This window comes from Curcuma longa, chromosome 10, assembly GCF_044706935.1.
Source record: "Curcuma longa cultivar G26 ecotype Majalengka, Jawa Barat chromosome 10, ITB_CL_G26_1.1, whole genome shotgun sequence".
Taxonomy (NCBI): domain Eukaryota; kingdom Viridiplantae; phylum Streptophyta; class Magnoliopsida; order Zingiberales; family Zingiberaceae; genus Curcuma; species Curcuma longa.
Genome location: NC_133870.1, coordinates 1,457,058 through 1,481,064, shown reverse-complemented (window position 1 = coordinate 1,481,064; position 24,007 = coordinate 1,457,058). Strand labels below are relative to the sequence as shown.

Genomic DNA, 24,007 nt, shown 5'->3' with positions numbered 1-24,007 from the left:
GTTTATATGTTGTTTATAAATTCTACACTGTGATACATCTCAATTTACACCTCAAACTAAAAATTATTTTCAAATATCAATTTAAAACATCAAAATTTATTTTTCTCAATTAGTTTGTAAGTGTAAAGAATTGATCCAAAATTACTATATTGCATATTTGTTTAGATTCAATAGTCTATATCTTGATTTTGTTTTTAAAAGAACATCATATGTTAATATTAGTTGATAATTACATAATTAAGATTATATAAATAATTTAAATTAAACGTGAAGTTCTAAATGCACGAGAAAGTTGAGATAAAATTAAAATAAAATTTTAAATTATCAATGTCGTAAATTACTAAATAAAAATTAAATTAAGGGCTCAATTACAAATTCCCAGTCGAAAGTAAGGAGCTTAGAATTAGAATAAATAAGGAAGATCGTAGAAGAAAGGGATCTCGTTGACCTCTTGCATCATCGCAACAAGGGAAGTTGTCTTCCGGTCAGAGGAAGGGAGCGGCAGGGAAGGAGACGCAAACAAGCCATGCCAGGCCCTTCTAGGAAGGTCTCTGCTGCATCAGCCAGAGCTCACACTCGGAAGAATTCGCGCGCCGGTTCCTCTTTCCTATCTGGAGGTCTCTTCCCCTTCATTTGCTTGGAAACATGATTTGTTTCTTCTTTCCTTTTTCAAGCTTCGATCTTTTCCTTTTTGCAACTCTCTGTTGTAAAAATTTACAACTTTTTGTATCCGTTCCTTGTTATTTCTTCTGTAGTTCTGTTTGAATCGAGATTGTGATTTGCTGACTTAGTTTAGATTCCAAGGGCGACGTAGTTATTTCTATTTTTTGCTACTTTTAGCATCGTTCATTGCATGCATAAGTTGAACCTTAAATAACTCCAAAGGGCTGTTGCAGTGTTGCTGAACTCCTACGTTGATTTTGTTGTGTCAATCATGATTTTTTTCAGTATGTTGGTTGAGGATAATGAGATCTTTGAGATTCTTTTGGTGTAGCATTTTTTGATTCCTTGTATAATCAGTTTGAAGTAATCATCTGAAGGTCTCTACCCAGTGTCTACAAGTCAGCTTTTATGTTTGCTAAGTTTACATCGTTACATGGATATATTAGGAATAGGATATTGAAATTCTGTGAGCAAAGACTGGTAGTTAATGTAAACTGGCAAAATTGACCGAATCGATAAATTCCTACTTAAGTTATTGCCACCTGTTGAATTTAAGAAAAATGCTAATCCATAGAGAGATGAAGTCAAGAAATGTTCGATCTCTCGTGTAAGATTGATTTACAGATGCCATAACGACTTGGCCAGATGAACAGTTCTGCTGATCTGAATCCCAAAACTTGTGAGCTTGGATCTGAAGTCTCACAAATTGATAATAACTTGATGAACATCAATCTTGCATAATTTTTTGTTTAAATACCTTTCTTTAGCAGTAAAGAGACTTACAATACCAGTGAACATCAATTTTGAATATTTTTTTTGGTTAGAATATTTTTCTTTAGCAGGAAGACTTACAGTACCAGTGGGAATTATTGCTTCATTTCCTTGATATGGCTATATTGACTTTGAGAGTTTTATTCTGAATTGTATGATAGTGTGGGTGCATGCATGTGTTTTTTCTTTTTCTTTTTTTCTACATGTGCATACACACTTTGCAGTTTTACCTGTTTATATGTGGTGTGCTTATTACTCATGCATCTTCTCCAGAGATTATTCACATGACAACAAATGCAATATGTATAGCTTTCTGTTTAACTGGTTGAACAATTTGTTCATCATTATGAAATCATAATCATGTAAAGGTTAGTTGTCTGTCTCACCTTACTTTAATCATCTAGTTCATGTTGTAATCCCATATACCATATATTGTTAAAACAAAGATGCAAATCTTTTCTAACAATGATTTCTTACCTAAGTTGTTTTTAGTTAATTTGTGCTGGTTGAAATGAAATCTCTGAAAGTGTGTTAAAAAAAATGCTTGGGAATTGTAACAAGAATTATAGTCAAACTATTTCGTTAAAAAATTGCTTTCCATATTATTTGTCAAAAACCCATCTTAGAAGTTATAAGTTCATGCCGCCTTCTATTTTTCTTTTTAATTTGTTGCTTGTAGGTTGATGTATTTTCTGTGGAAGAAAGGAGCTATACGTGACCTATTTAGATTATTTGATTTATTCCATGCTTCTAGTCACTAGTACTATCTTTCTTATTTTTTAATCAACTAAACTATGAATTTGCAATACAGGGATGATACAAAATTTTTCAATCATTCTATTTGTGGGGCTAATAGCTTGGTCATATCATCTAATTCAGCCTCCACCTGCAAAGATTTGTGGGTCTAAAGATGGTCCTCCTGTAACAGCTTCTAGAATTAAACTCAAAGATGGAAGGCATTTGGCCTACTTGGAGAATGGAGTGCCAAAAGAAAAAGCCAAGTACAAGATAGTGTTCATCCATGGTTTTGACTGTTGCAGATACGATGTATTCCCAGTATCCCTGGTAATAATCGCTTTTTCTATGTCTTCTGGTTGTTCCAATATTCTTGGACCCAATTAGTGTAGGCTGCTAAGTATATGGACCATGTGAATTTTCAGGCATTGATTGAAGAACTAGGGATTTATATGCTGTCATTTGACAGAGCTGGATATGGACAGAGTGACCCTAACCCAAAGATGACTGAGAAAAGTATTGCATTAGATATTGAAGAGTTGGCTGACCAATTGGAACTTGGACCCAAATTTTATGTTATTGGGTTTTCAATGGGAGGAGAGTTTACTTGGACTACTCTTAAGTACATTCCGCACAGGTATGGTCCAATCAGTTAACTAATTTAGAATATATTTCTCATTGGATTCTAACATCTTACATACTTTGACCATGGGAAGTCTTCCTCAGCAATAAAATCACTTCCCCTTCTAATAGAGGAACCTTTTCCTTGGTTATTTGGTTTTAAACATTTTCTCTATGGTGATGGTTGTTATTGAGAAAGTTGCACTCTTAAAAGCCAGTTCCAAACTATAAGAGTTTGAAACATCCCTTCTCAGATTTACTTTTACTTTATATCCTGTAATACTGAATTCATAAATAAGCTGCATATTCTTATCAATAAAGGATGAGAAATGTAAATTTCTGCTGCAACATCACAAAATAGCACCAACAAACTCAGAAAATTCAAAGAAGAGCTTTTAGACAAATCTCTTATGGTTTGATGGACTTGCCATCTTATTCTTGGAGGCCTATGAAAGATGTAAATTTTAATCAAATATGCACACCTACAGGTATAAATTTATATGGTTGAGGAAAAACCTTAGGACATCTCTAGGAATTGACTGTTAGACCACTTAGTTTCTTTGAACTCCACTAATTTGGTTTTAGCTTTGATTTACACAATACAAAAAGTTCTTATGGACATTATGGTCCAAGAAGTTTGATAGATAGAACATCATGACCAAGGTCAATCTTTGAATCAGATATTTATTTACTATGTCCATAGTTATACTTTAAGAACATACTCAACCATTTGCAAAGGAGTTATGAGTTTGTATTATATGAGTTTTAATTTGCTAGATTGATAAATTCACCTAACTTTTTTTTCCCAATTAGTGTTATTCCTCGGCCTAATCTTGACAGATTCTTAGACATAAAGATATGAGTCTATCATGTACCAATATGTAAATACTAGTATCAAACCCTGATTGCGATATTTATATTAATTAATAATATACATATGTAGAGGCCTACCATAAGTAATAATGGAGATATTCTCCAATATCATTGAATTATAGCATATCTTGGCCCTCCTCTTTGTGATCTCAGTTGAGGGTTCTCACTGTGATTGAGCCAAGAAGCATAGGGTTTACCTATGTAGAGGGGACTACCACAAGACTACCAAAATGCCACTACTTTCCTTTTTGAATGAGCACATAAGCATATAGGATGCCATCTACTTGCTAAGATTGAGATCAACATAGGGGAGGTTTGACGTGAGCACCAATCATCTATCGTTGGAGGACTTCTTACATCTCTTAGTCACTACCTCCATCTTAACCATCAACTAGCCCTTTGTTGCAATGCATCAATGATGTTACTTGCTATATCTCAATTGTGTATCTCTTTTAAGTCTTAATTTCTTGGTCAATTTAAAGCCATTGACCTCTCTTCCTCACTTGGTGCTAGTGGAATTTGATTGGTGATATGGCGGTGCTAGAAGCCTGCAGCTGCCATGTGACCTGCAAGATCCGAAATGATGTGGGGTTATTAGTTAAAATCAAGGAGGATTAGACAAATCTTGAAAGATAGCAAGTTGGCAACCTCAACTTCGGATCCCAACCTCAGTCTCAAACCTCGGGCGCTGACCTCGACCTCTACTTGATCTCGGGTCTGGATCTCGACCTCTGCTCGGCCTCATATGTTGATCTCATCTCAGCCTCAAGTACCGATCTCTACTCGGTCTTGGGTCTCAACCTCGGTTTGGGCGTTGATATCTATTGGATTTCGGGTCTCAATTTCTGCCTCTGCTCGGTCTCGAGCGCCGACCTCTATTAGGTCTTGGGTCTCAACCTCGACCTCTATTCGGCCTCGGGCGCCGACCTCTACTCGGTCTTAGGTCCTGAACTCGGCCTCATGCGCTGATCTCATCTCAGCCTCAGGCACCGACCTCTACTTGATTTCGAGTCCCGACCTTGACTTTGCTTGATCTCATGTGCCGACCTCATCTCAACCTCAGGTCTTTCTTTGTCCGATTTTAGGTTGAGCCTATAAGGTTGGTTCACCCGTAAGACCATAAAACCCTAAGGTCGGAATAAACCATAAACAGATGCTTATGTTTCGGAGATCGGACACATTGATAACTCTATAAAAGACTACATATACCCATAGGTACAGGTATGCACATATAAAACCTTAATTTCCCCAAGCCCTTAATTTTCTTTCTCTTGCAAAATCCTAACTTGAACATCAGAGTAGCTTGCCAGGTTTCACCCGTAACGGCATTCTAACTTTTTTTTGGAATGCTTTTCAGGTCCCTTCATTTTTTCAGCAACTATTTCCGAGGAGTGTGTACGTCAGTCCGTTTGTTGACCGATGGTTTAATCATCCATGATATTTGGCCGAAATAAATTAACGTCATCTGTGGAAATTTTGAGCCAAGACGTTGTGATGGTTAACATTGGAAGTACTAATGACAATCACAGCTCCGTTAGAGAAAAAGTTACGGCGAAGTAATAGCAATTACGCTAGAGAAGATTAATGTGTTGGTATCCCAAGCGATGCTAAGGGTACTGCAATAACTTGCTATTGCAGCCCTCGCTTCTAGGAGCTCCTCCTCCCTCACAGGACGAACCCTTTCCTTTTGACAAAGTGTCATCGCCATTAGGGGGGAACATTCCAATTATGAACTCTCTTAACGAAGAGATAACCCTTCTTGGTGAAGATTCACATGAATCTCGGGCAAAGACGTCCCCTTGTGATCGCAAAGGTAAGATAGTGGTCGCTAGTGAGGTAAATATATAAGGAACGCTTTTCTTCAGAAAATTTCTTGAACAAAAATTACCTCGGCACTTTCGGCAACCGTAATTAGGGGAGCACACGGGATTATCAGATCCAGAAGATCATCTATATCGCTTTATTGTACCAATATTCCAATGGGGTTAAATGTCGAGTATTCCTAACAACATTATCAGGCACTGCCCAACGATAGTTTAGTCGCCTTTCTGCCTCTTCCATCTATTCCTTTGCAGATTTCAAAGTCTCATTCCTGCATCAATTTGCCAGTAGCAAGAGGTAACAGAAGACTCCTTTAAATTTGTTTACCATGAAGTAGACGCCTCGGAAAACTTTTCAGGAATATATCCAGTGGTTCGATCGGGTCGTTTGGGATGCCCCCTCGATTTCTTGGGAGGTACTAATCAGTGGCCTGGTGGATGGAGAATTTTTCAGATCCTTAGTGAAAAAACTCTCGGTAAATTATGCAAGATTGCTAGAACGAGCTAAGAAGAACATATATCTAGAAGAAATCCAGCTCGCTCGTAGGAACGATGTCTTAGTTGCTCCTCGATCAGATAAGAAACTTTTTCAACCTATGTCAATGAGTAAGGCCACATCGCAACTCCTCAGTTATATGTCCACTTGACGAGAAGGACACACAGTACAAGCTGTGACTTCCAATCCTGCCCCTATAGAAATACCAAATCAAATTCCTCTAGAGGAGCCAGTTCGATTATGTACATATCATCAGTCATATAGTCATGACATTCAGGAATATTGGCAGCTAGTTCAAGAAGTCAATCGAGTTATAAAAGAACGACAACAAGGATGGAGGACCTCACCTCTAGTAGCCAGACATCTCTCCCGCAAGTATTCTCGGTGCGAGGACTCAGGAAGTAGGTTGGACCAGCACCGATCCAGTCCTATCCAACACTAGGAGGCAGAACCCCCATGACGATGACGTTCTCCTAATCGACGTCATGATCGTCGTGATGATCAACGGGAAGATCATTCAAACCTGGACAAAAACCGCATAAGTAACATGCCCCACCGCGACACCATCAATATGATCTCAGGTGGTCCTACCGACGGAGACTCCAATTGAGCACGGAAAGCTCATGAAGAAAGGCTGGAAAGTTATGGTATAGGCATTAGGAGCGGTCAAGAGAAAGGATCCATCATTAGTTTTGGACCACAAGATTTGAAAGGAGTCTCTACTCCTCACGATGATGTTTTGGTAATTTATGCGTGTTGGTGCAATATTTGCCCCAAGTGCATTGAGTTTCAATGTTTGGCTAAACAATGTTTGAAGTTAGGCAATACTTGTTGATCTAACATGTGTGATGCAAGTTTGCAGGAAAGTCCAAGCGTAGTCTTGACAAAGGAAAAGTCCAAGGGTGGTCTTGGCAAAGGAAAAGTCCAAGGGTGGTCTTGGCAAGGAGAAGTCCAAGGGTGGTCTTGGCAAGGAAAAGTCTAAGGGTGGTCTTGGCAAAGACTTGACATGACAAAGCTGATGGAAGCATCTCAGGCTAGTGCAGGGAGGCATGAGGCTGTGGGAGGTGTTTGAAGGCCGAGGTCTAGGTCAAGAGAAGCTGAAATGAGATTTTTCAGCTTCACCAGTCGACTGGCCCTGCCAGCAGTCGACTGCTCATAAATCAGACGCACACAGAAAGATCAGTCGAGCCAGAGGAAGACAGGAGTCGACTGGTCAGTCGACTGGTGCTATGGTGAGTCGACTGTTTCCAGTCGACTGGTATTGGACAGTCGACTGCTATTTGAACGTTGCAGAAAATTGGCAAGCATTTAATGCACTTTAATGCGAGATTTTGTTGCCGATTGAAGGCATCAGTCGACTGGCCCTGCCAGCAGTCGACTGATGTTGCAGAGATTATAAAAGAAGCCTGCACGAGAACAACTCATCTTTTTCGCTATTCTTTTATTGCTTTGTGCTTCTTCTGAGAACTTGTTTGTTCTCCATTCTCTGCATTCTTCCTCTCCTCACAAACACTATTTCATATCATTCTTGAGGAGATCTAAAGAGTTGTAAAGGTTTCTCCGCCTTCGAGGTTTTCGAGAAGGAGAAGATTCATAGTGCATCGGGTGTGTGCGTGCGTGTGGATCCTTGGATTAGTCACCTCTGCGGAGGTGGAGACCAAGTAAACAAACCGGGTTAGCGTTGATCTCTTTCTTTCTCTTTTATATTTTTGCTTCCGCTAATCTCTGTGCAGAGAAAGAACAAGAAAAATCGAGAAACACTATTCACCCCCCCTCTAGCGAACCAACCGATCCTAATAATGCGGTGATAGCAAATTACAATGTGACTAGAGTATTCGTTGATATAAAAGCTCTGTCAACATATTATTCAAAGAGGCCTTTGATCAAATGTAGATTGACCGAGAAGAACTAAGGTCCATGTCGACAGTTCTATTTGGATTCACCAGACATGAAATATAGTCGTTAGGCTAAATCAGTCTCTCTCTTTCTTTAGGCCAGGAGCCCTTACGGGAACTCGGAACACTATGTTTACAGTAGTAGATGCTCCCTCCTCCTACAATGTCATTCTGGGAAGGTCAACACTTAGTGCATTCCAAGTGAGTCTTTACTTTTCATCAGAAGTTAAAGTTTTCAGTGGTCAATCAGATAAGCTCAGTCAGTGTAGATCAGACCATCTCTAGAAATTGTTATACCGTGATGGTTCGTACAGACCTTAAAAGGATGCGGAGAACTTCACGAGAGGAGATACACTCTTTATAAGAAACGCTCGCCCAACAACTGTCACACGAGAAAGAAGTACAGATTGTACCTGGTCGATCCGGCAGAGACTCAAATCTAGCCGACTTGGCACCGGAGCTTAAGGCAGGGTTGATCGCTTGTCTCATTTGGAACAATGATATTTTTGCTTGGTCTCCTCACAAAGTCACAGGAGTAACATCCATCATAATAGAACATCGACTCAATATTCTCTTAGAATCTCGACTTGTTTGAAAAAAATCGACACTACGGACCCGAGCAAGACAAGGTAATCCGTAGTGAAATCACCAAGCTCCTTGAGGCTGAGCACATTCGAGAAGTCCAATTCTAATATGGCTAGTGAATATAATGTTGGCACCCAAGTCCGGAGGCAAATGACGAGTTTGTATCGACTTCTGATACCTCAACAAAGTATGCCCCAAGGACTATTATCCGCTTCCCAAAATCGATCAACTAGTAGACTCGACCTCGGGATGCGAGCTCATATGTACACAAGATGCGTATCAAGGATATTACTAAATCTGTTTTGCTAAGGAAGATTAGGACAATATTAGTTTCGTTACCTCTAACGGGACTTTTTGTTATACGGTTATACCTTTTTGGTTGAAAAATGCAGGAGCTGCATATTAATGGCTCATGGATCGGATCTTCAGACACTAAATAGGTCGCAACATTAAGGTATACGTGGATGACATATTAATAAAATCAGCTCAGGCTGAAAATCTGATCAGTGATGTCAAGGAGATATGTAGTACCTTGCGGAGGTATAATTTCAAATTAAATCCGAGCAAGTGCTTGTTCGGTGTGAAAAGTGGTCGCTTCCTCAGATACATAATCACTGAGAGAGGGATAGAAGCCAACCTGAAAAAAGTCGAAGCCTTGCAAAATATGACTTCACCACGAAATACCAAGGAGGTCCAGAGGTTGGTTGGACGAATCACAATATTATCACAGTTCATATTACAATCAACTTTGAAGAGTCTTTCATTCTTCAAAATATTGCGCAAAGCTGCTAGATTCACCTGGGATGAAAAGTGTCAACATGCTTTTAACAATTTGAAAGCATACTTGACAACTCTTCTGGTTTTGTCCAAACCTATAACAGGCAAATTTTTGTTGCTATATTTGTCAGCTTAAGGAGCTTTCGGTTCAGTTCTGGTGCTGCAAGAAGGAAGCGTCCAGCAACCTATCTATTTCTTGAGCCACCTATTGAAAGACACTGAGACTCATTACACCACCTTGGAGAAGTTTGCTCTAGCGCTGGTGTTAATTGCTTGAAGACTTTGACCGCACTTCTTTTCACATCCTGTCACGGTGCTCATCAATAGTACTCTGGATCGAATATTAACTAATCTTGAAGCTTCTGGATGTTTGATCAAATGAACCATGGAGCTTGATGAGTATGACATCTAGTATCAACCAAGAACAATCATAAAGGCTTAGGTCTTGGCCGACTTTCTAATCGAAACTTCTTGCATAGAATTGTAAGAGATCTGAAAATTTTTTGTAGACGGATCGACCACCAAGAAGGGAAGCAGAGTCAGATTCTTATTATGCTCACCTAAGGGTATATGTTACAGTTCGTGGTGAAACTTCATTTTAAGATCTCCAACGAGGTCGAATATGAGACCTTACTTGCCGGTCTTCAAGTAGCCAAACACGTGGGAGCAATCCGGATAATCATCTACTCGGATTCACAATTAGCTGCCCAATAGCTCGGGGGTACTTTTGAAATCCGTAACGACGATATACCTTCGAGAAAATGAAAGTTGACTTCCAAGAGGTTATCATCCAAAGAGTGTCTCGATCTGAAAATCAAAAAGTCGATGAGCTAGCTAGATTGGTCAGTGCCTTGGTGACGTGGGAATAAAAAGAACTTATAACTCAAGACCAATTGATCGTCCACATTGATAGGGCAATCGATATGTCCGAACCCGTTAATTGAAGAGTTCCCATCACTGCCTTCTTAAAGCATGGAACCCTACCTCTAGATTCAAGTCAAGACAAGGCACTTAAAAGGTGAGCAACCCGATTCACCTTAGTAAGAGACATCTTGTATAAACGCGTTTTCTCCGGTCCTCTACTTAAATGCCTCGGCCCAAATGAAGCAGAATACGTCATACGGGAGATTCATTAAGGTATTTATGGAAATCACATCAGAGGATGAACTTTGGCGCGAAAAATCTTATTAGCCGGATATTTCTAGCCTACCCTATAGGCTGACATGGTTCGGATGACGAACACCTGCCTGAATTGTCAAAGATATCAACATCTCCCCCATCATCCTATAGAGTTATTAAAATAACTATCTCATACCCTTTTGATCAGTGAGAGATGAATATTGTAAGTCCTTTTCCGATAAGACCCAATCAGAAAAAAGTTCGTTTTGGTGGCTATCGAGTACTTCTCCAAGTGGGCCAAAGCAGAGCCATTGGCACGGATCACTGAAGAAGCTGTCCTAAAATTTCTTTGGCAGAACATCATTTGTAGGTTCGGGATCTCTTGCAAGTTGGTATCAGATAACGGTTGACAATTTCAAGGGCGTAAGCTCCAAGAATGATGTCAGTGACTCGATATTCTACAAGCCTTCACTTTCGTGACCTATTTCCAAAGCAATGGGTAGGCGGAGGTAGTCAATAAGGAGCTCGTTAAAGACCTTAAGATAAAGTTAGACCAAGTACAGAACAACTGGGTAAATGAATTACCTGGTATCCTGTGGGCTTATAGAACTACTCAAAGAGACAACATCGGAATGACACCTTTTCGCCTCGTCTACGGTGGGGAGGCAGTAGTTCTTGTAGAAATTGGACTGGAGTCTGTATGTATCAACGCCTACGGAGAAGACAACTCATGCAAATGACTCCTGGAGCTCGACCTTATTACCAAGACCAGGGAGATAGCAGCTACTTGGCTCACTTCGTATCGCCAGCGTATGTGCCAAACTCGAGTCATTTCTCATTTTTTTTCAGGTGAGAGATTTAGTCTGGAAAAAGGTAAAGCCCGTAGGAGATGTCGGGAAATTATAACCACAGTGAGAAGGGTCTTACCGAGTTACTCAACAACTTAGTAGTGGATCTTATAATGTGAAAGACTCTGAAGGAAGAGAATTCGGTAGACCTTGGAATGCCACCTACCTTAGGCCCTATTGTGCCTAGGTTACGGAGCTAATTGCCAGAATCTTGACTTACCTAGTTATTAGTTTACTTTTCCATTATACCGACATATCATATTAAATAGGATGGTATTTTCTATTCACGTCTTTATCCCATTGCTTTATAGCCCCGAGCTCGCGACCTGGCCTTATGACAAGCACGGAGCACTGAGCCCCGAGTTCACGACCTAGCCTTACGACAGACACGGAGCATTGAACCTTGAACTCACGACCTAGCATTGTGACAAACACGGAGCATCGAGCCTGGGCTTTCGATATAGCCTTACGACAAGTATAAATCCCGAGCTCGAGACATAACTTTATGACAAACATGGAACACTGGTCCTGAGACAGTCGACTGGTATCGCGAAAATATAAAAAGACGGATTCAAACTTGGAGACGTAAGAAGTGTTTTTCACTTTTCATCTTTGTAAGATTTTCAAGCTCTGTCAATCTCTCAAATTCTTCCTCCAAACTTCTTTATACATCTGTAAGAGGAAGAGATCAAGTGTTAAGATTTCTCTACCTTCAGAGTTGTTTTGAGAAGGAGAAAGTTCATAGTGAAAAGGTTTGGTGGTGTGTGTGGATCCTTGGATTAGTCACCTCGAAGAGGTGGATACCAAGTAAATCAAGGGGTTAACATTGCTTTTATTGTTTTGATCTTATTTTTATTTTTGTCTTGTGCTTCCGCTAATAATATTGTAGGCAAGATCGAAAAGTAGCTATTCACCCCTCCTCTAACAAACACAACGGTCCCAATAGTCAAATGTTGGTCCCATGTTGGAACAATAAAAATCGTGAGTATTGAACGGAGCGGCTCGGTATTTTAATCCTTGATTGAATATCTTAAAGCATACATCTTCTAAGCCTAAGATCTCCCCCTTACTGATTACACCAATAATAATCTCGTCCATTGTACCAATAATGTTCATTAATCTTCCTAAAATTTCTTCCAAAATTTTAATCTTTGGGTATACCTATTCAATTTTAGGTTTATGAGATCTAGGGTTCAACCTTGAACCTTAACCTCCCCTTAATCTAAGGTCTTTACGCTTTCACCTTTTGTTTTGACTTTCAAAATCTTTTTAATACTTACCTAAATATAATATACGATTAGAGATTTCTAAGTACATAATTTTCAATAGGTTGAAATAAAAAAATCATACATTGTAGAATTTTAAAAATTCATAATAAATCATTCAAACATTTTATATATCAAAATTATAAGAGAAATAATTTTCTAAGAAAATACGCTTTAATTTTTAAAAACTTAAAACTATTGAAACCTTCAATGTTTTACCAAAATTTGTTTTGCAACCATCAATGGTGACTTCTATCAATAGATAGATACACCAAGATTTTCGGAAATTAATTTTAAACTGATTTTTTAAATCAATATCTAATCATGTGTCCTAACATCTTATATTTTCTATGTACCTAAGTTCACAATAAAAGGTATCAATCTACGGTATTGTGAACTGTGTTAAAGTTCTTCCTACACTAGGTGATCAGATATCTGTACTTATGACAATCACTATTGATACTCCTATTTAGATGTCAATTGATGTCATTATCCTTAATTGTATGAAATGAATTTATATATGTAGCTTATGGCTGGAGTCATATACAACTTATATCATAATCATTATGTATCAAATTTTCAATGATGACGAGATTCAAAAATATACAAATCATAGCATAAACTCAGGATGCAAGTCATGGACTGAATAACATGTACCAATGACAATAATCAATTTATCATGTGTCAAATTTTCATGTGGTTAAAAATTATGCAAGCCATGAAACATATGTAGCATGAGTCAAAGTATGAACAATATGAGTCAATTTTCACGAAATTAAAAAATTTAAAAACTAAACAAGTTATGGCACATCATGTACATATCATGATGAGAGCATAAAATCCTATCTAAGTATCAATTTATAATAATGTGTCCAATACAAAATTTGACATACTTTATTGACTAACTCTCTTGAATGTGCCAAAACTTCAATTTTAACACAGACCTATACCCATTTAGTGTGAAAGAATCACACTTTTAGGAATCCAATATCTATTGGAATTCTTTGGATTTACTAGATGGTCCCTAGATACCTTCTTAATTATCCTTATAGATTTCTTAGAAGTGTTGTTCTGAGTAGACTTATCAATGTGAACTTTAGGGATTACCTTAAATCTAGAGGGTTTTCTTGTCTTAAGTCTATAATCAAAATGAACATTATGATATGTTGGTGTACTATATCCCAAGCTTATTGTTCTTGTGATTTTAGCCATTCTAGACCTAGGTTTTATTTCTTAGATCCATTTGTGATTTTCCTAAGGCTCTTTTTAAGTTTTTAATTTTTGTTCTTAAAATTTGATTTTGTTTTTCTAACTCTCTAATTTTAGAATTTTTATTATTATCATGTAATTTTCTAGTATTAATTCTAGAAGTATTAATTTTACCATTTTAATGGCATGAGGTACTAAAATCATAAAATTTTTTTAGCATTCTCAAACTTAGGAACATCTACACTAACATATTCTTCATCATAGCATACATTATTATATATTATAAGAAAATTAGATAATAACTTTGTTTTTTCATTAGGAGCAGATTTGAGCTTTCTCTTATGTCCTTTTTGGTTCTTTTTTTTTTGGACATTGATTCGAGTATTGTCCCTATTCTTGGCACATGAAGGACAATATGTGCTTTTTACCTTTTCGTAACGTGAGGGTCCTTTAGCATCTGCTTCACTTTAAGTCATATTAGAGGTTTCACCCTCCTTAATGTAGGATGCTTACTTTTTGTTGGGGTTCGTAATATGTATTTTAAAATTTATGTTTCTCTAAATATGCAACAGAAATGTAATAAATAATTTATTACTATCTACGCATAAAAACCCACATGAGAACATACACACATGCAAATATAATCATAGATAATAAGCATAAACAATTTATACCTTTTGGCTGACGCGAAATGTAAACGACATCTAGCAACATTGAGCAAGATTGCCTCTACTTGTATCGACGTCGAAATTTCGAGACGACTTCCCTAATTCACGTATCGTGTTTCTGTTTTGATACTAGTTGAAGGAGGGAGACAAACTATCTGAGAGAGGTTCTACAGTCCGATTCTATATCCGGTAGCTCAAAGCAATCCGGCGATACAAATCAGATTGAACGAAGATGATTACACCACCGTTCGAAGGTCGAACGTTTTGCTGTCAACAAGGGGTAGCGGGGAGGTTACTGACCTATGGAAAGGTCCTTGGTCGGAGGTGAGCATGGACAAGCTTCTTTGGCAGGCGACAACTCCTCCAAATGGAGAGGTGGGCGACGACAACAAGAGAAGTGGAAGGGTTTGGGCGGCAACAAGCAATTAAGTTTTTAATCATCTAAATAACTCTTCATTAGAGATGTATTTATAGATCTCTAATGGGTTTGGTTTGCTAATCAAAAATTTGCATCCATTAATCCAAAGTTCAAACCGTTAGCCTTAAGTTTGGTTCACAACCAAACCACATTAGTTCAAAACCAAACTATTTTTAATTAAAACCAAACTAATTTGGTTTATAATTAAACTAAAAAGGGTCCACTTTGTTTTTAAAAGATATGACCCATCCGCGCTTCTGTTCTGGCAAAATATCTTTCATATTTATCCTTCGTCTGGTCCAACTAAACTTAATCTCTCTTGATTTGAGAATCCAATTCTCAAACTCGTGTTATGTCTCTTGAAGAAACTCGTAGTGCGTGTGACCTTATAGGTTCTCGATTTATGTTGGCCTTCCATAGTTAATCATTAATTATGGATCGATCATGAGTGACACTTAGTAATACATCATGACCCCCAATTAATTGAAAAATCATAGTTGATTCTAGAATCACTTCTGAACTCTTCAGCAGCTACAGTTGTTTGTGCGTTTGTTCCTTCCACTCATCTTATACTCGCTTAATTCAAGATATAGTTTATGTGTCAGTCCCCACTAGGCTGACTACGTCACATCTAGTCCAAGTTATAGTTCTTTGTCCTGCGGATTCAAGTTATTCAAAATAACTGTCCAAGAGGACCATCCTTTTGACGTGTTTCTGCTTTAACCAAAGACTTACAAGTAACAATCCTGACAAATGGTCATAGGATATACGTCTCTTAATAAAAGAAATGGTAAATTCTCCGTTGGCTATTTAGTTACCTTCGAGCATTTTGACTTATATTCAATCATCTCGGGTCCACACTTCCATAAAAATGCTTGCTTAAGATGTAAAAGTATAAGTCTCCATGACCAAGATGACTTGAACACCTCAAGACGAAGGAAACTTGTACTCGAGCTGCAATGAGATCTTCATAGACATGTATCGAATCATATGAAGTTTCATGATAAATTACTTCCGATGAACTAGTTACCCTTAACTAATATCCATATGTTAACTCTCAACATCACAATATTTCTAGCTAGTTAGGATCGGTTGCTTGGTAAAATCAAGGAGTATAACATATGCTAGTCTCACAGAATTGATGATTTAATTTATCAAATAAATAGTATATTATCTAAGGCGATTGCCTTAGGGCATCTTTTAAATATAACACTTTTATAGTGTTCTTTTCCTCTGCACTCAAAGCATAAAATATATTTTATATTTTTATTTAATGAAATTTGTATACCTGCGGACTCTCCCCTTCAATGTTTGGAGATGTGGATGCTTCATATTGCTCCGGTGTTATTGGCCCGTCTTCATCCTCATTTTTAGATGATGAGGTGGATGACTCCTTGATTTCCACTTCGAGTGTTAAGTATCTCTTAACTTCTGAAATCTCCTTTTGGATCGATGGACCCTTCACCTTAGGCTTTTTCTATTTTTACTATTGAAGGGATTTTGTGAAGTTTGATTAACTTGCAGTACTCATGCGCATCCTTGTACTCACCTAAGACTTCCACACTTACAACTTCCATACTTGTTCAGAGTTTACTCCTTTAAGATTTTCACTTACCACGTATCCAGTCACCTTTGACTTGCTTGGACGTCCTCACACGTGCTTAACTTTAAGTCAATTTGCATTTCCTATCAATCAAGTGTCTGGTCAACCTTTATCTAGTTGGACTTTCGAAGTCTAACACCAGTTGGATTTTTAACTAATGCCAAGTGTTTGATCTAACCTGCATGGACTTCTACAACTATTTAAAATATTCAACTGTATTCCTCAAACATCAGACTCTAGAACTTGGTCAACCTTGACTTGAGCCAATTGCACCAACAATCTCAGCATCTCGTTGAAGCCCGTTACAATTCGGATAAACCTGAATTCTTAGCACCTTGGCAGATATGGGGTATAGTTCAACTAAATGCTATAGTTTGCTTGCTTACTGACTCTGCATCAAGCCTGTTAGTAAGTCACGAGCAATACTTCATATATTTGAGGACGTTGGTATGTTTGGAATCACATTGGGCACTCTTTGGATTGTAATGTCAAAGTAGCACCAAGACATGAGGAGTTACTAATTTGGTTATGATGTAACCTGATTTCCTAGGAGATGAAGAAGAAAACTATTTTATCTAGATGTGCAGAGGTAATGTATCATGACCCTATGAATACGAGTTTTACTAGGTCAAACAGTTTATAACTATGTTGGGATATGTTCTTATAGAACCAATGAAGTTGAGCTACAACAACTAAACTTCTATGCCTTCTATGCACCACCTCTAACCTAGTGTTTAACGAGAGAAGAAAACACATCAAGATCGATTGCTACTTCATCGGGGAGAGTGAAGTCTAATGAGATTGTCACCTCATTTGTTAGCTCCAGCAATCAACTAGGAAACTTCTTGACTAAACTCTTAGGAACTTCCATAATTGAGGATGCTGTTAAAAAGCTGAATATCTATAATATATTTGAATCAACCTGAGGCTGAATGTTATGACCCTAATTTATAAATACTAGTAATATCAATGCCTATTTGGAATATTTATATGAATTAATTAAATGCATAGGTTGAGAGAACTCTACCTACGGTGATAACTGTAGGGCCTATAGAGTTCAATAGCGTAGGAGGATCTATATAATCAACCCCACCTAGTGGTATAAAATCTTGATTGTTGTTGTTGTTAAGAGAACTCTACCTACAGTGCTAACTATTGCAAATTATCAGTGGCGAGAAGTGTCTGTCTCATATGGTAACAAATAAATTTTGTCTGCTTTTATTGGTACATTAACTTCTTTTGACATTGTCGTTTGATATTGGGTTGGAACAGGCTTGCTGGAGCTGCTATTGTTGCCCCTGTTTCCAACTATTGGTGGCGTGGTTTTCCTTCTAATTTATCAAAGGAAGCTTATAACCTGCAGTTTCTGCAAGATAAATGGGCAGTGGGAGTAGCTCATTATGCTCCTTGGTTGACATACTGGTGGAACACTCAGAAATTGTTTCCTGGTTCAAGTGTTATATATAAACGTGCTGATGGTTTTTCATCTGCAGACCTCATGGTCTTCCCAAAGCTTGCACTCAGAGAGCAATATGTGGTAATACAATCTTGCATCTGTCCTTTTGCCTTCATATCTATTAGCACTAGCTACTTCTCATTTATGAGTTGTCAGTGAAATTGCTAATATTAATTTATTTGTTTCAGATTCTGGTATCGATTACTACGTTTGAATATATCTGAGGATAAAAATGTTGCCTGTAAATTTTCTATTCAGAAAATTATCACTTTTGCACAAGTCGTTAAACACTACTGTTGGAATCTGAATATTACAAAAATCATTCAGATTCTCTAGTATTATCTAATCGACCCAAAGGGATATATGAAAGATAATTGTGCACAAATGTGAATCTGGTTGATTCAACATATTAGAAAATAACAGAAAACAGATCATGCATCCTATAGTTTGGAGAAAATAACAGAAAACAGATCATGCATCCTATAGTTTGGAGGGAGAGGCGCATTTGTATATATTGACAGTAGTTCTTGTTCTTGCAAATATCTTTTCTCCAAGTTGTTATCACTTACATTTCCCAATTAAATTAGCAAACTTCAGATGAAAATGCATACTTGTTTTCTGATTGTGCTTCACTAAGCTGTCCTTGTTAATGTGTTTCTTTATTTTATGTAAAGAAAGCAATCGACATCAATATGTGTTTGTCACCTATCGGTTGAATACCAATTAAATCATTTTTACATAGAGAAACCAATGCTCTGCCAATTTGTTTTTTTTACCATGGCGCCATAGGAATTTTGTTCTATTTTTTTTCCTTAAAAAACCTAACAAATAGTCATAATGAGGCAATACTTCTCTGATATAACTTTATGCCTGCAAATTTTAGGCACAAGTAAGGCAACAAGGAGAATACTCGTCGCTTCATCGTGACATGATCATTGGGTTCGGTCACTGGGAGTTCAGTCCGTTAGAACTCGACAACCCATTTCCTAACAATGAAGGATCCGTTCACCTATGGCATGGCACAGAGGATACAATTGTGCCAGTCAGCCTTTCACGTTATATCAGCCAAAAGTTAACGTGGATTCAGTACCATCAAGTTCCAGATGCAGGCCACATGTTTCCGTTGGCGGATGGCATGAGTGATGTTATCGTAGAGGCGCTTTTACTGGGAAAAAAGTAACAGCTTCTATCACCTTTATTTTCCCATCTCTAGATTCGATGAGTTTATTTTCATGTTCAATGCCCAACGTGCAACTTGGTCGATGGTTCAATTTGTCCTCCAACTTATAATTTGTATTGGTTCCCAGGGTGTTGAATGAGGATTTGAATTGAAACTCTTTCGTATGCAATTTTAATTGAAAATTGGAGACTTAGTTGGCTTGGACCGGAGGCTGCTATGCTTTTCTGTTTTTCTTCTCGCTCTCTTAGCTTGAAAAGGTAAATGTATAACTAAGGATCAAAATTAACAATAGAGTAGATGTCTAAGGACTGATATACATGTATCTTCTTAAATACCAACTCTGTATCAAAATGTACACTCTCAAACATGCTGCAATTTTTACCGGTCACACATGATGAATCATGGTGGACATGACAAGGTGGTGAGCCCTCATTAAGGTAGTAGTCCTTTTGTATTGGAGCTTGAAAACCCACAATATCCTTCGATAGCTAGACATCTCCTGTAGCATATGTAGCCATCATCATAGCTGGCTAATTGGTTCACATCTGAAAAATATATGCTCCTGTCAAAAGATACATCATCTGCCTTTAAGGTAATTTTATCTGTCTCGGGTACGCAGCCTTCTGTGTGTCAGAAGGCATAATTCGGTTGGAGATAGCTTTGTCAAACTATCTTCGCCCATGGCCTCTTGGTACTGATACTTCTGAAGTGATCGTAAGTTCTTTGCACTCCCCCTTCCTCTGATTGAACCATGAAATCAAACATTGTCGCCTTGGAATCTCTAAGCCACCAACAGTCGCTAGGATACTATCTTTGATCTACAACTGTTTTATGAATGGAGAATTTGTGTGCTTAGTTTGTCACTCTCATATAGCTTTTTCTTCAGTAAAAGATAGAATCCGCTATCCCAGCAGTTCCATACGGTCAATTTCAAGACCATCTATAAGGAGGTAAATCGAGAAGTTGCAATTGGCCATGACGGAGGAGGGCATTATCTCGGTTTCATTGAGATTCGATCCTTATCTACTTTAGTAATTCTGCTCCTTGCCCAGTCCTCCAAACTAAGTCTTGCTTGTCCAGTCCTCCAAACTATCTTTTTTAGTCAATCATCTAGATTAGGACTTCCTTTGCCTAGCCGCGACTAGAGCTTCCCTATGTTACTTGCACACTCAATTCAGCTTATTAGTCCACTTCTCAAACTTAATTTGAACCCTTTGTCATTATCAAAACTTAAGTTCGATCATCTGGTGCTCCTTGCATCAACAATATTCCCTTTTTTATTATGACAATCTAGGTTCTAAGTTAAGTTAAAAATTACTTTAATAGAAAGAAAAAATAATCATAGATTTTCGAGTCAATAATAATAAGAATTCAAAATTTTAAAATTTTAACTCTCCCTTCTCCCCCTGTCTTTTAAAAAACATGGTTCTTTTTTACTTTGTCAAATTGGTTAAAGAATCATCTAAGTCATATTTAAGCTTTTGAAAATATTTTACAAATATTGAAAGCATTTTGCAAATATTGAATGCATTTTATAAATATTTTGAAATAATAATTTTGAAATTAATTTGTAAGCATTGAAAATATTTTATAAATATTGAAATAATAATTTTGAAGTTAATTTTGAAAATATTTGCAAGCATTTAAAATAAAAATTTTCAAGTTAATTTTTAAAAACATTTCCAAACATTTGAAATAAAAATTTCTAAATTAATTTTAAAATTTTACTTTAACTTAACTTGTCAATTTTGAAATTTTACTTTAATCAACTTCTCAATTTTAAAATTTTACTTTAATTAACTTAACTTAGACCAAACTTAACCATTCTCTTTCTCTTTGACATAGTCAAAAAATAACTGTTTCAAAATTTGAGGGTGTTTTTTGAAAAAGTTTTGAAACAAAACTATAAATTTTCAATCAGGCTAAAAATTGAATTTGAGTTCAAGCATGTCATTTATGTATTTTATATAAAAATACTTAGATAAAAAATTTTATCCGTTAGGCACATATCTAACTCATTGGTATTGGTTGACTATCATAACATAGCAATTTGACCAAATTAGTTAATTTTAAGTGTATCATTATAGCTAGTAAGTTTACTAAGCAGGAATACTTAATCTGATCCATGTTTATTATTTTTAGTCCAGATTTATTTTGATGCATAGATATAAGTATCGAAAACTCAAAACTTTTACTCTATGCATCCCTCACCATTCTAGGTGTCACAATACACAAGTAAATTATATCTAGTATGCTTTGTGAGATGTGGTTAGTCTAAATCTATAGGTGCATGATCTCTATTGGGAATGCCTAGGCTAAGCCCATGTTGTGTCTTTTACTTTTGAAATCAAAAAAATTTAAAACTAAGTTTTTCAAAGATAAATACAATTTTGAAAATATTTTAAAAATTAAGTAATAGTAGATTTGAAAATCATGATGTTTGAAAAAATATTGTGTGAAAAAATGAGTTAAATATTTATCCTTTTCTTCTGCAAAAAGGTGGATCCGCCACCTTAGCGGCCCCACACGGTCGGCCCCACGACCATATGTGAGGAGGTAAATCGAGAAAGTGCATTTGGTTACGACGCAGGAGGGCGTTAAATATTTATCATTAATATACCAAGCGCATTCCTAATTGAGAAAAATAATGTTATAAGAAAATATAAGTCAATGTACTAAATAGTAAATGAGTCAGGGTCAACAATGTATTACTCGAGTTAAAATACAACTCAATAATAAAATAAGTTATAACTAATGGGGTCTACTGGGGAGGTGGATGAGAGTGGTCCCTACCTCAAGATTTGAGCATGTTCATCATCTCAGCATGCCTAGCTCTACTCTGCTCCTCCAGACTCTCATATTGACTGGTCACTATCTGCTGCAGACTAGTGATTGACTCCACAAGTCTGATCACTCTCTGCTCTAGAGTAATAGGAGGTGGAGGAATGTGAAGAAGGTCAGCTAAGTCGATGTCGTCCTCCTTGTCCTCGGTTACCTGCTCTGGCTGAGGCTGGTTCTCTCATTTTCAAGAGAAGATCCCATCCTCATCTATATGGATCCTAGCTAAGGAAAGGTTTCTAATTCCTAACATGCCATACCAACTTACTGGTTTGACATCACTTGAGGTAATGTCAAAACCAAAGGATGCTAGGAGTGAGGTCAAGATGTGGCAGTAGGGCATATGAACCCTTCTACTAGTAGTAACACTAGATAAAAAATAATGGTATGAAAAATATGTAGACTAATATCTATATCTAATCTATGAAGTAATGCATATAGAAGAAATGTATAGAATTGTCACATTATCGCGACATCCCTAGTAGTCAGGGGTAGAATGCAAGTCACTAAGACTCTGTACATAACATAGTCCGTACTCTGAGTCTGATGGAAACTGGGTCACTGTAGGGACCCTCTCCTCTCTAAAAATGTAACATGATGTCTAATGTGATATGTGAGTAGGGATCACCAAAAGGTCCATCCCTAGGAAGGTAATAGGTAAATGGGCATGATGAATGTCCAAGTCCTAAGTGCTCTCTAATCATGGTGGGAGATAGGATGAAATCTCTACCTCCAACTCAGATGAAGTAAGTCAAATTGTCGATCTGAACTAGGTTATTGTACAGCTCGGTACACAAACCTGTGTTAACTGGGCTAGTACAATAAACTAGTCTTTCTAGGCCGTAATGCTCTACGACCTCCATGGAAGGTATGAATGAACGTGTGAAAAATATCCTACATAAATATCTAGAATGTAGAGATACAAATATCCTTGATGCAAATCTAATCTTATATTCCTTAGAAGGGAATCTAGGATATGTATTAGGGATACTAGAAGTCCTAGCCTCAGTGATTTGTTCTCTTAATCCTAATGCATAAATTAAGATTTTAACTTAAAAAATAACTTAATTGAATTTAGGATTAGTTTAGGGATTTACCTACGCATTTCGGATGAGATACTAAAGAAACAAAGATCTATAAATGCTTGACGGTTGTGTAGTGAGCCTTTTTGCGAGTTGTAGGAAGTTTTGAGTGGCTAGAAATTTAGGTCTCAGGTGTCTATATAGACATGATCCAAGCTCCTGGATTCTAATCAAGGCACTTAGATTTCGTGCGGTGCAAAGTGCCTAGATATTTTTCAGGAATCTAGATTCCTAAAACTAGGGGCGCTTGCATGGAATTGTGGACGGTGTTCGGAAAGTAGTTCGAGGCATCTGGATTTCTATTTGGGCACCCAGATTATGTTGGGCCAGACTTACACATTGGAATTTAAGTTAGTAAATAATTTTGAAAATAGTTTTTTCACAAAAATATTTTCATAATTTGAGTTTCAGAAAACCTTTTGAGAATAATTTTTCAAATGCTTTTCAAACCAAGTTTTTGAAATAGTTTTGCAATAGCATTTTCCAAGATTTTTGCAAAGAATTTTTAAATCAATTTTTCAACATATTTTCAAATGAGTTTTGAACACATATTTTCATAATAACTTGTCAAAAGAATTTTCAAAACAAGTTGTAAAGTCTGTTTTTTGAAATAATTTTTCAAACATAAGTTTTGAAAGGATTTTCAAAATAATTTTGTATAGAATTTTTGAATTAATTTTTCAAGAAGTTTTGAACTCATTTTCAAAAAATATTTCAAATTAGTTTTTCAAAAGTGTTTTCAAAATAGATATTTTTTTGAAAAATAGTTATTATCCTTTTAAGTCAGAATCTCCCCTTTAACCTGACACGTTCTTAGGACTTTTTATTAACCACAAAGCAATCTCCCTACGTGTCTTAGGGTTTGACCCAAATCCTAAGGGATAATGGATAATAATTTTGAACCATATTTTAAAAGATTTCAAGGATTTTTTAAAAATTTTTCAAGAAAAGATAATTTTGAATATATGATTACTATTTTGATTTTGAACCTCCCCCTTTATTCTTAGATTTCCTTAGGGTTCCTTGTTGACCACAAAACAAACTCCCTATGTGTCTAAAAGGTTAATCCAAATCAATAGAGCAAA

General features: G+C 36.9%; 1 protein-coding gene across 1 annotated transcript; it reads left to right on the top strand.

Moving 5' to 3' along the window:
- Positions 1–453: 453 nt before the first annotated feature.
- LOC141835908 (uncharacterized) lies at positions 454–19,195 on the top strand. Its single transcript, XM_074723307.1, has 5 exons — positions 454–617; positions 2,246–2,499; positions 2,595–2,806; positions 17,639–17,903; positions 18,706–19,195. Exons 1-5 carry the CDS (start codon positions 527–529, stop codon positions 19,000–19,002), a joined length of 1,119 nt encoding a protein of 372 aa, XP_074579408.1. The 5' UTR covers positions 454–526; the 3' UTR covers positions 19,003–19,195.
- Positions 19,196–24,007: the final 4,812 nt, after the last annotated feature.